The 11,353-nt window shown below is 41.7% G+C and overlaps 1 protein-coding gene across 3 annotated transcripts; it reads left to right on the top strand.

Annotated features, from left to right (window-relative positions):
* Positions 1–5,562: 5,562 nt before the first annotated feature.
* lman2la (lectin, mannose-binding 2-like a) lies at positions 5,563–10,503 on the top strand. 3 transcript variants are annotated; one of them, XM_023987658.2, is made up of 9 exons: positions 5,563–5,792; positions 6,034–6,152; positions 6,413–6,530; positions 6,621–6,703; positions 7,105–7,137; positions 7,441–7,602; positions 8,306–8,420; positions 8,754–8,876; positions 9,435–10,503. In XM_023987658.2, the coding sequence occupies exons 1-9, from the start codon at positions 5,663–5,665 to the stop codon at positions 9,515–9,517; spliced, it is 966 nt and encodes a 321-aa protein (XP_023843426.1). In that variant the 5' UTR covers positions 5,563–5,662; the 3' UTR covers positions 9,518–10,503. The 3 variants fall into 3 exon arrangements, with proteins under 3 accessions (XP_023843426.1, XP_023843424.1, XP_023843425.1); XM_023987656.2 differs by having other exon boundaries at positions 5,564–5,792; positions 9,329–10,503; XM_023987657.2 differs by lacking the exon at positions 7,105–7,137 and having other exon boundaries at positions 5,564–5,792; positions 9,329–10,503.
* The last annotated feature ends 850 nt before the right edge of the window (positions 10,504–11,353 follow it).

Genomic DNA, 11,353 nt, shown 5'->3' with positions numbered 1-11,353 from the left:
ATGTAAGTCAATTTATGATATAACACAATGGATGGCTAATTCGTCATTCGTCATACAGCATTGATATTTGATATTATTTATAACGTGTTACGCTTTGTTTTGTTTTAGATTGAATGTTTTGCATGCCAACGGTGGTTCCATGTGTTGTAACTAGGAATGAAGACAAAATAATTCAACAGAGTAAAGAACACAAACTGGAAGTGCAGTCTTTGTTGTTGAAAATGTATGCTATACCCCATCCATACTGAAGAGACTCTGAAATGTACATCAACCAGGGATAACGAAAAAGTGAACACTGAAATGTTTCATACTTATTTGAAGTTAAGTGTCTGTTGACATGTTGGAAAAGATTAAAGGTCTACAATTTCTGTTTAATTTGTCAATATTACCTTTTTATTCATTGATTTACTGGCCACCATTACTGTGGTTACATGTTCAGTAAATGTATTGACCAGCAAACCCACTGCAGCCTACCTCACCAGCTCACTCTCCATCCCTGCTTTGGACAATTAATAGCATGACTCTCGTACTTTGCCCTTTTCCTTTATGGTTGATATTAACGACGAAAGGAGATATTATCTGTCTCTCTCCTATTGTGTACCGCTGTTAAATACTGTGGGGAAGAAGAAAAAAAACTGGGAAAATAAGTACTTAGAACTACCAATTATTATAGATAAATATTAAAGAAAAGGATAAACACAACACTGGACTGAACCTCCTAATTGTCAAACTAATATTAATGTACAATATAGAAGAGACATAACTAGAGGTTATGCAATATGGATGTATATCCACTGCACGCTTCTTAGGTGTGTAATTGACATGACCAAGGAGCTATTGAAATTTTACATTTTGAAAAATTCATGTAAAATAATGTGAGATGGAAATGGACAAACTAAAAGCTGTGCAATGTGTAGGCCCACTGAGTGGACATTCTGAACCTTGTTTTGAAGTCCCTAGGTCACATGACCAAGGAGCTACTGAAATTTTACATTTTGAAAAATGTATGTGAAATCCTGAGATGAAAATGGACAAACTAAAGGGTGTGCAATGTGTAGGCCCACTGAGTGGACATTCTGAACCTTGTTTGAAGTCACTAGGTCACATGACCAAGGAGCTATTGAAATTTTACACAGAAAAATTTATGTAAAATCTTGTGAGATGAAAATGGACAAACTAAAGGGTGTGCAATGTAGAAGGGTAGTCAGTGGACATTCTGGACCTTGTTTGAGTCAAGTAGGTCACATGACCAATGAGCTATTTTAATTCGAATGTAAAAAAAAAAAAAAAAAAAAGTTTATACTTTGTTTACGCTCCCTAACTAATTCAACTAGGAATACAAAATGCTGCATACATTTCCACGTTTATTAGCTTTGGAAAGCGAATTAATGTCCAAATCGTAAAAATAAGACCTGTGCAATGTTGTGCGCAATTTTTCCAACATAATGACACTTATTTGGAGTTGTGGCTCAAGTGGTTTGAAAGTTATTGAGGTTTGAAAGCGTGAATATACGTCGAATATCCCATTTGAAACTGTCTTTACCTCGGTAACGGAACTGATGCATATGTTATGGGCGTTTAATTATTTGTCAATAATGAGTCACGTAGGAAGTACCATGGAATTTAACCCAATCCCACTAAACTAGCTAGCTAGTTATAGCTGTTTGAAATAACTAGCTATTTGACTACAGTACTATTTGATGGTTTTGCCAAGTTTTGAATTGGTCGAATGCAACAATAACAAAGCAATACCACGTATAGTAAAGGAGCGCTATTTATAAATAAATCAAATTCATACTAGACCAACTGGCTAGCTAGCAACCCAGCTCGAGCTCCATCTTTTTCCGATTAGTTACCTAGCTACCTACGTTTGGTCTGACAATGATGAGAGGGTTGAGACCGGGATAATCCCTCGTTCAAGACAAATATAAACAACTATTATCGCGGACCTATGTGTCACGATAAATGTCGACCTCCTTGCGCTGTTTTTCTTGAATGGGATCCATGCTTCTTCTTCACACAATGTATAAAATTTTGTTTTACGTATATAACGTTACTGTATATGGACAATCCCACAACTAGCAGTTGTGCGAGTCAAGTCTTGCATTGCGACACACTGAGGGAGTGTCTAAAATTGTAGGGTGCTATTCAGAAAGTGAAAAAAAGCCTACTGTAGCCTATTTGTCTGACTTCAAATGTACTGGTACATTATTAGGACTATTATCATCAGAATCAACTACTATAAACGCACAAATATAATATTTCACAGAAGGATAAAGTCCAAGTCCCGTGACAAAAGTAAAGAATGTATAGATAGTCCCTAATGATAATTGACGTCATACACCGACAGTTAGTGGTCTTTTAAACCTAATCTTAACCACACTACGAACCTTATGCCTAACCCTAACACGGAACCCAAACCGGCTGCCATAGTGCGCTACCGTGCATAAATGTATTTTGCCCCCCCCACACCAAACGCGATCACGACACGCAGGTTAAAATATCAAAACAAACTCTGAACCAATTACATTAATTTGGGGACAGGTCGAAAAAGCATTAAACATGTATGGCAATTTAGCTAGCTAGCTTGCACTTGCTAGCTAACGTTAATTTGTCCTATTTAGCTAGCTTGTTGTTGCTAGCTAATTTGTCCTGGGATATAAACATTGAGTTGTTATTTTACCTGAAATGCACAAGGACCTCTACTCCGACAATTAATCCACACATAAAACGGCCAACCGAATCATTTCTAGTCATCTCTCCTCCTTCCAGGCTTTTTCATCTTTGAACTTATATGGTGATCGCATCTAAACTTTCATTGTATTACCATGACAACCGGCAACAAAGTTCGTCTTTCAATCACCCACGTGGGTATAACCAATGAGGAGATGGCACGTGAGTACCTGCTTCTATAAACCAATGAGGAGATGGGAGAGGCAGGACTTTCAGCGCGATCTGCGTCAGAAATAGGAATAAGTTATATTTTAGTCCTTGGCGTCGCAGACGCTCGTTGGCGTGCGCGAGCAGTGTGGGTGCAATAATTGAATAACATGGATTTGTACATTTATTTTGCGACGCTCGCGCACGCGAAGTGTCCGGTCTGGTCAGCATGTAACCTTAAATTAAGACCAAAAAGTGAATCTTTGTTTTCATGAGGTTTTAAAATATAGCCAATTTTGACTTTGTGGCTGTTTGTAACTAGTGACAACCAAGATTAACACATAATTGAAATTGGGATTTAGCGGAATATCGGTCACACGTTCATATAGGCTACCTCAGTGGATCACACTGTAGCAGAGGTACTGGATCGCCTCTTCCTTTCTGACTGTAGCATCATAAATAGGCATCATACATAGTCCTAGATATTGATCTGATTTAGCCAATCTCTGCATGTTTCTATTGACAGTATCAGAGGAAGGTCCGAAAAATTGCCAAAGACTCCAGCCACCCAAGCCATAGACTTTTCACACTACTACCGTCTGGTAAACGGTACCGGAGCAATGGCTCTCGGCTCAGAGACAGCTTCTACCCCCAAGCCATACGACTGCTAAATAGCCAGACTGCTAAATAGTCGGCATTATCATTAAACAGGTGAACCTTGTGCTGGGGGCAATAAGAGGCCACTCTAAAATGTACAGTTTTGTCACACAACAAAGTGCCACAGATGTCTCAAGTTTTGAGGGAGCATGTAATTGGCATGCTTACTGCATGAATGTCCACCAGAGCTGTTGCCAGATAATTTAATGTTCATTTCTCTGCCATAAGCCGCCACCAACTTTGTTTTAGAGAATTTGGCAGTATATCCAACCCGCCTCACAACAGCAGACCATGTGTAAACACGCCAGCCCAGGACCGCCACATCTGGCTTCTTCACCTGCGGAATCGTCTGAGACCAGTCACCCGGACAGCTGATTAAACTGTGGGTTTACACAACCGAAAATGTTCTGCACAAACTGTCAGAAACCGTCTCAGGGAAGCTCATCTGTGTGCTCGTTGTCCTCACCAGGGTCTTGGCCTGACTGCAACTTCAGTGGGCGAATGCTCACCTTCGATGGCCACTTTCAAGCTGCAGAAGTGTGCTCTTCATGGATTAATCAAGTTTTCAACTGTACCGGGCAGATGGCAGACTGGCATTGTGTGGGTGAGCGGTTTGCTGATGTCAACGCTGTGAACAGAGTGCCCCATGGTAGCGGTGGGGTTATGTTATGGGCAGGTATGGACAACGAACACAAATGCATTTTTTCGATGCTAATTTGAATGCACAGAAATACGATGACAAGATCCTGAGGCCCATTGTCGTGCCTTCATCTGCCACCATCACCTCATGTTTCAGCATGATAATGCACCGCCCCATGTTGCAAGGATCTGTGCACAATTCCTGGAAGCTAAAAATGTCCCAGTTTTTCCATGGCCTGCATACTCACCAGACATGTCACCCATTGAGCATGTTTGGGATGCTCTGGTGCGACGTGTATGACAGTGGGTTCCAGTTCCCGCCAATATCCAGCAACTTCACACAGCCATTGAAGAGGAGTCAGACAACATTCCATAGGCCACAATCAACAGCCTGATCAACTCTATGCAAAGGAGATGTGTCGCACAACATGAGGCAAATGGTGGTCACACCAGATACTGACTGGTTTTCTGATCGATGCCCTACTTTTTTTAAATTACATTGATTTTTGGCCTAATGAATGTATTTCAATAGACTGATTTCCTTGTGAACTGTAACTCAGTAAAATCTTTGTTTTTGTTCAGTGTACAAACTATATACACACTCACTCACACACTCTACATTGACACTCCCACACAAAACCCATACACTACATACACACACACATAGACCGACACAACACATATACACATGACATACGTACATTCACATACACTTTTGCACTCATCATTTGCTGCTGCTGCTCTGTTTATTTTACTCTTATTATTATCTATCACAATGTCACTTTACCCTGCCTTCATGTACATACTGTATCTACACTCTTAGGAAAAAAAGTGTTATCTAAAACCTAAAAGGGTTCTTCGGCTGTCCCCATAGGGTAACCCTTTGAACAACCGTTTTTGGATCCAGGTAGAACCCTTATGGGTTCCATGTAGAACCCTTTCCACAGAGGTTTCTACATGGAACCCAAAAGGGTTCTACATGAACCCAAAAAGGTCCTACTTGGAACCAAAAAGTGTTATCCTATAGGGACAGCCGAATAACTCATTTGGAACCCTTTTTTTCTTAAGAGTGTACCTCAAATACCTTGTACCTCTCTCTACACATTGATCTGGTACTGGTACTCCCTGTATATAGCGCCATTCTTGTGTATTTAATTTTATTCCTCGTGTTAGTTATTATATATATTTTTTATTGTTTTTACTCTGTATCGTTGGGAATGGTTCGTAAGCAAGCATTTCACTGTAAAGTCTACACCAGTTGTATTTGCCGCATGTGATAAATAAAATTGTATTTGATTTGGAAAGTGTAAAGTGATTGACAGCCGAGTGAACAAATAACCAGACGCAATGCAGCCCTACAAACCAATCACAAGCCATAGGGCGTTGTTTGGTTGAATGGGAGGAGTCGTAATCTAAAATGGCCGCCGCCACAAACAACAACTGACAGATATTAAATATTCTCTCCGATATTTTTCTTCGTCAGACCATGGCTCTAAAAACATATTGGACGTTTGTGATTATTCTTATTACAACTTGTCGATCTTTTGCCGACGATGATAATCATGAAATGGAGGAGTTTCTGAAAAGGGAGCATTCATTGTCAAAACCCTATCAAGGTAACGTTAGCGCCATTGTATCACCCTTTTATTATAGTATAATGTGAGAACGCTGAAATGAATGCTGTATATTCGACATTGCAACAATGTTATACTGACTGTGGAGTGTTGATACTCGTAAGATCGTTTTTTGCTGCCACTACATCAAGGCTCTACGCTATGTACAACTTGTTTTATATAATATGACAACTGTCCCTCCGTCTTTTCTGTTCTATGTGTGTTGCAAATAATGTGTGCTTAGGTGTGGGGTCGTCCAGCTCCTCCCATTGGGAATTGATGGGCGATGCCATGGTAACCACAGAGCAGGTGCGCCTCACAACAGACATGCAGAGCAAGCAGGGGGCAGTGTGGAGCCGCATTGTGAGTACAGAACATTGCACACTGTTAAGTCTACATCACTGATACTGATTCTCTCTATCAGAGGAGGCAGGTGGGGGGAGCTATAGGAGGATGGGCTCATTGTAATGGCATTCATGGAATGGAGTGTAACATGGTTTCCATATGTTTGATACCGTTCCATTGATGCCATTCCTCCCACCAGCCTCCACTGCTCTCTATGCATGTCACATTTTGCATGGCTTTGCCAAAATGGTCATATCTATGTATGTTTGTGTGGCCAGCCCTGTCACCTAAGGGACTGGGAGTTACAAGTGCACTTTAAGATTCATGGCCAAGGCAAGAAGAATCTGAATGGGGATGGACTGGCAATTTGGTACACCAAGGAGCGCATGCAGAAAGGTACTGTCCCACAATGTAGTTCCAACAGAAATACCAGAGTGTTGGTACAATGCAATGCAACTGTATAAATGCATTTCTGTCATTGTGTAGGTCCTGTGTTTGGGAATCAGGACCTTTTCACAGGGCTGGGTGTATTTGTGGACACGTACCCCAATGAGGAAAAACACCTTGAGGTACAGTGTGTGCATATACCCGTCAACCTCTTCTATGTGTTTCTGGTTTCTGGGGAGGGAAGGAGTAGCTACAATACTGTTACATGTTATGTCACAAATTATAGGACTTTATCTCAACCACTTCCTTTTTATTTTATTGTACTGTCTGGCAGCAGTGTTTGTGTCATATCCTGTCAAATCTGGGTCAACATGTCATGATCTTCCTGTGCTCTGAGAGGGGCCTTAGCTAACTGACAACCAACACTTCCCACCTCAAAACAGACCTGAATCATACAAGCAAGCCAATACAGTGGAATATTTATGAGGTTTTGTTGGGAGTGCTTGTTTTGGGCAGGGCTCACAGACCTGTGTAATGGGCCTTGTGTTGTGCTTCTCTGTTTTGTGCATTCCTATGGAGACAGGCACAGAAGACGAGGTACACCACACGCACACAGGTACCCCATGTTTGGACCACCCATACCAAATGCCCCCCATACCCCTCTCCTTAGCTACTCTCATCAACCCCCTAATGAACATGCTGCCCCATATTGTTGTTGTTTACTATCTATTAACAATTGGTTGCACCTTGAATAAAAATTTGCATTTGAATGAGTAGGGGATCAGGTAGAGAATGAGGTCACTCAGGCAAATATTACCAGCAGTATTGTACTGTTGTGGATGCTGCATCTTTTACCTGTTGTTCTGATTCTATCTCTCTCTATTTGGTACCTCCTTTCTTTTTTCCCACCTTCCACCAGAGGATCTTCCCCTTCGTGTTGGCCATGGTGGGGAACGGAAGCATTAGTTACGACCACGAACGAGACGGGCGTCCCACTGAGCTGGGCGGCTGCAACGCCATGGTGCGCAACCTCAACCACGACACCTTCATCTTCATCAGATATGTCCGTCGCAGGCTCACGGTGAGAGCAGGCACACACACACATACATTTTAACGACTCTACGATGTTATCACTATCCAAGTTATTGTGTATTAACTAAATAATAATGTAATGCCTAATTTCATCCAAGTTGTATATTGGGTCACTTCTATACAAACAGAAATCTGTTGAAGTGAATTGTTTCATTCACACCCGTTAACTCAACTTTGCAAGAGAATGTCAGAGATATGATGCTTTGACTGTGCTAGGTAGTGAACATACTCTGTTCAACTAGCTCTCACAGTCTCACGTCAGAATTAGATGTTCATCCATGTTTCTCAAAATGTAAAATGTCGAAGTTGTTCCAAATGTCAAATTTCAATGTGTTTAAGGTTAAGTTTAGGCATTAACTAACATTTGAGGTTAGGGTTAAGTTTGGGCATTAAGTCCGAATGGTTAAGGTTTGGGATAGGCTTAAAAAATATATATATACGTTATATTGCTGGATTCGAACCTACAACCTTTGGCACCAGAGGCAGATGCTTGCTGTATTGGCTTGCTTGTATGACATCCCTGTCCACAGCACCCTAGCAAAACCAAGACCTACGCTGTACTTGAACCTAGTGGTCGGTTTCCACGTCATCTCCCTGCGTCGTCAGACATAGATGGATGTCGAATACTGACTTGTATCACGGGTGACCTGGCTGACCCTGTTAACCATACTCCTAATCTCTATCTCTACTAGATTATGATTGACATTGATGGGCAGCATGAATGGAGGGACTGCCTGGACATACCGGGGGTACGGCTGCCCCAGGGCTACTACTTTGGAGCCTCGGCCGTCACTGGAGATCTCTCTGGTAGTACTCCCCTCTACTGTGTTTTACATAGTAGCATTAATGAAATCAGCTGTTTTATTGCCATGAATTAGCGCCTAGTTTTCATTTACTTCATCTACGTGGTGTTTCATTGAGGTCTCTAATTTCAAGTGAGACGTGACCATCCCAGATTATCACTATCATTTATTTTGATGTACTCATTGTGTCTACACTGCCCAGAATGAAATTCATGTCACACATAAGGCAAATTGAGGGCATGTGGTCTAATAGGGAACTAAGATATTGTATTTTGGTCCATTTGAAGGTGTTCTTGCTGCAGTTTTCTTTGAATGACTGAAACGGTCTGTTCCACAGACAATCACGATGTGATCTCCCTGAAACTGTACCAGCTGACTGTGTTACGCAGTGAGACAGAGGAAAAGGAGGAGGAAGATGAGATCACTCTACCCAGTGTAGATAACATGGACCTACTAAAGAGTAAGGCTCACTACCTCACACAAACAGAAGAACATACACTTCATTGGCGTTACTCTACTCAAATAACAGTTATTCTTGATAAAAAGCTCAAATACATATACTATCAAATGATGTTATACTATTAGGGCTCTTTAACCAACCTAGTGGCATGTAGTGTCTACCCTGAGACTGGCAGAAGGTTGGGGATTCGATCCCTGGTCATACCAAAAAGACACAAAAAATGGGACCTGATGCCTTTCTGCTTGTCACTCAGCATTAAAGAGATGGATTGGGGGTAAGGCCATGTGATAAACTACCTTCCTGTCCAGGGGGTGTACTTGTACATCAAGCTGCCTCATGCTACAGAAACAGGAGATAGGCTGTTCTGGCTCAGACAAGGCCTACTTATTATGGCTCCTTGTCACTATTTTTCACTTTCTATCCATACTAACATCTCTCTCTCTATGTGTCAGTGGGTGAGAATGAAGAAGGGTGGAGTAGTATTGCTATGTTCTTCACCATCCTCTTCTCCATGCTGGGCTGTTTCCTGCTCATCGTGGTCGGCCTCATCGTCTACAGCCACTGGAACGAGAACAGACGCAAACGCTTCTACTGAGACGGAGAGAGGGGAAAAAGAGCGGGAGGGAGGCCTCCCATCATAACCACTACTGTAGTCTGACGACAACTGCACTGAGACACTGAAATGACTGGCAAGATGGAGACAATGTAACTGACCTCCCAATGTAGACCAATATGCTTGACGGACAGAGGTACCCTTGGGACAACACTAGTGAATCCTGGGAAAGACTGAGCAGCGGATGGATGCATTTCAACTACAGTAGCCAACCACACTGACCCCTGCCATGAGTAGACATACAGAACGTTTGTCTGTCCCCACCCCTACTCTCACCAACCAGGCCTTACTCTACACAAATATAGAGAGCATATTATTATTATTATTATTATTGTAACGACCCTGGGTTTATAAGCGCGGAAATCGACTCTGCTGCACGAGCATGCTTTTGCGGCACAGTCGATAGCGCGCCGGACCTCGGGCTAGAAGGTCGAGGGTTCGAGACCTGCTCCCTGCCTGTTTCATTACATTATTATGTACTTACTGTGTGAAAATGACCTCTGTGTTGTCAGACAGTGCCATTGCTGGTTAATAGTTTGGTTGTCTTTTTAAGGGTCTTGGGAGATGGATTTATACTCAGTTTTAGGGTTTTGAATGTCAAAGGGACAAAGTAACCAATGTGTTCTAACTCTACAGCCCACATGACCAGGTCCCATCAGCGCTTGAACCGTGTCACACCAAAGATGTTTTCAATGGCCAATCTGGCAATTGATCCGTCGCTTTTCTGCTTCGCTCTAGAAACAGCATCATGTCATATTTCTATGGTGCTTGCAATCAATGTAAGTCTTTGTGCATTTCAATTGATTCAGACGGTTTCAATTAATTCTTATACTCAATTTTATTAGTTTGAAAAATGTATGGTTGCAGAGAATATGCTTTTGTTGTCAAACTGAATCTAAAGTAGAATGCATGAAGGTGCTAGACTAGTAATTTTTTTACCATTATTTATGTCAAGATTGATTAGGTCGTTTTTCTTTTATTCTGTATATGAAATGAAAAGGTGACCAATCCCTCTCCTTTTGGTTGCATTCATTTATTTGAGTTGCCTGATCTTACAGACTTAGACTTAACTTCAAGTTAGGGTGTGCCCCTTTGCTTTTCTGCACCCACCCAAACTGTTTTGGTTTTGTGGCATATTACCAGAGCGCCCTCGCCAGTGGTTTCGATTCGAAACCAATGTGTACCTTACTGTTTTTCCCCAGACCTGACCTCAGAATTTTAACCATTAACATTTCAAAGGAATTTCAATAAATGATAGCAGTGGTTCCAAACCAGGAGTACTTGGACCCCGAGGGGGTACTTAACTCATGAGACCATAGGCCTACTGGTAAAATGCACGAGGGGGTATTCCGGGCAGAACAAAATTCAGTTGGTGGTACAGTAACCAAAAAAGGTTGGGAACATTGAATTATAGCGTCCCTCTGAAATGGATTGTTTTTAAACGGGATACTGCAGACACAATCCATTTTAATTCCACGTTCTGAGAAAAACAAGACAATCCACTGCGCCTCACACTGCATCTAAACTGTCTCGTCTCATGAGCAGTGTTTGAAGACAGTGCATTGCACATGCTGCCTTTTCCCCAGTCTTCACTGTATGACAGCCTTTTACTCCTGTTAAGCCACTCGGGTCTGTGCCTCATCTTTCCACAATATGTAAAATACAGGAGCTTGTTTACTATATTGATGGTAAACTTGTTTTTCTTGCCATTAAGTTACAACCCTTAGTGATGTCGGCTCGGGATATGGGAAAGTAGGTAAATAAAATGGATAATGATCATTAAGATATACCGTAGAGACGAACGAGTCCCATCATATCTTTGGCCTAGTTTCAACCAAATGGGTGTCAAAGTAGGAATGATAGC

The sequence above is a fragment of the Salvelinus sp. IW2-2015 genome, linkage group LG5, assembly GCF_002910315.2.
Source record: "Salvelinus sp. IW2-2015 linkage group LG5, ASM291031v2, whole genome shotgun sequence".
In the NCBI taxonomy this organism is placed as follows: Eukaryota; Metazoa; Chordata; class Actinopteri; order Salmoniformes; family Salmonidae; genus Salvelinus; species Salvelinus sp. IW2-2015.
Note: the sequence above shows the minus strand (reverse complement) of the source record. Positions and strands in the feature narration are given on the sequence as shown.

Bases quoted from the DNA above. Each gene is read 5' to 3' on its own strand.
- lman2la (XM_023987656.2), top strand. From the start codon at position 5,663: ATGGCTCTAAAAACATATTGGACGTTTGTGATTATTCTTATTACAACT. The intron at 7,138-7,440 runs GTACCCCATGTT...ACCTTCCACCAG, and splicing joins GGTACACCACACGCACACAG to AGGATCTTCCCCTTCGTGTT. The intron at 7,603-8,305 runs GTGAGAGCAGGC...TATCTCTACTAG, and splicing joins ATGTCCGTCGCAGGCTCACG to ATTATGATTGACATTGATGG.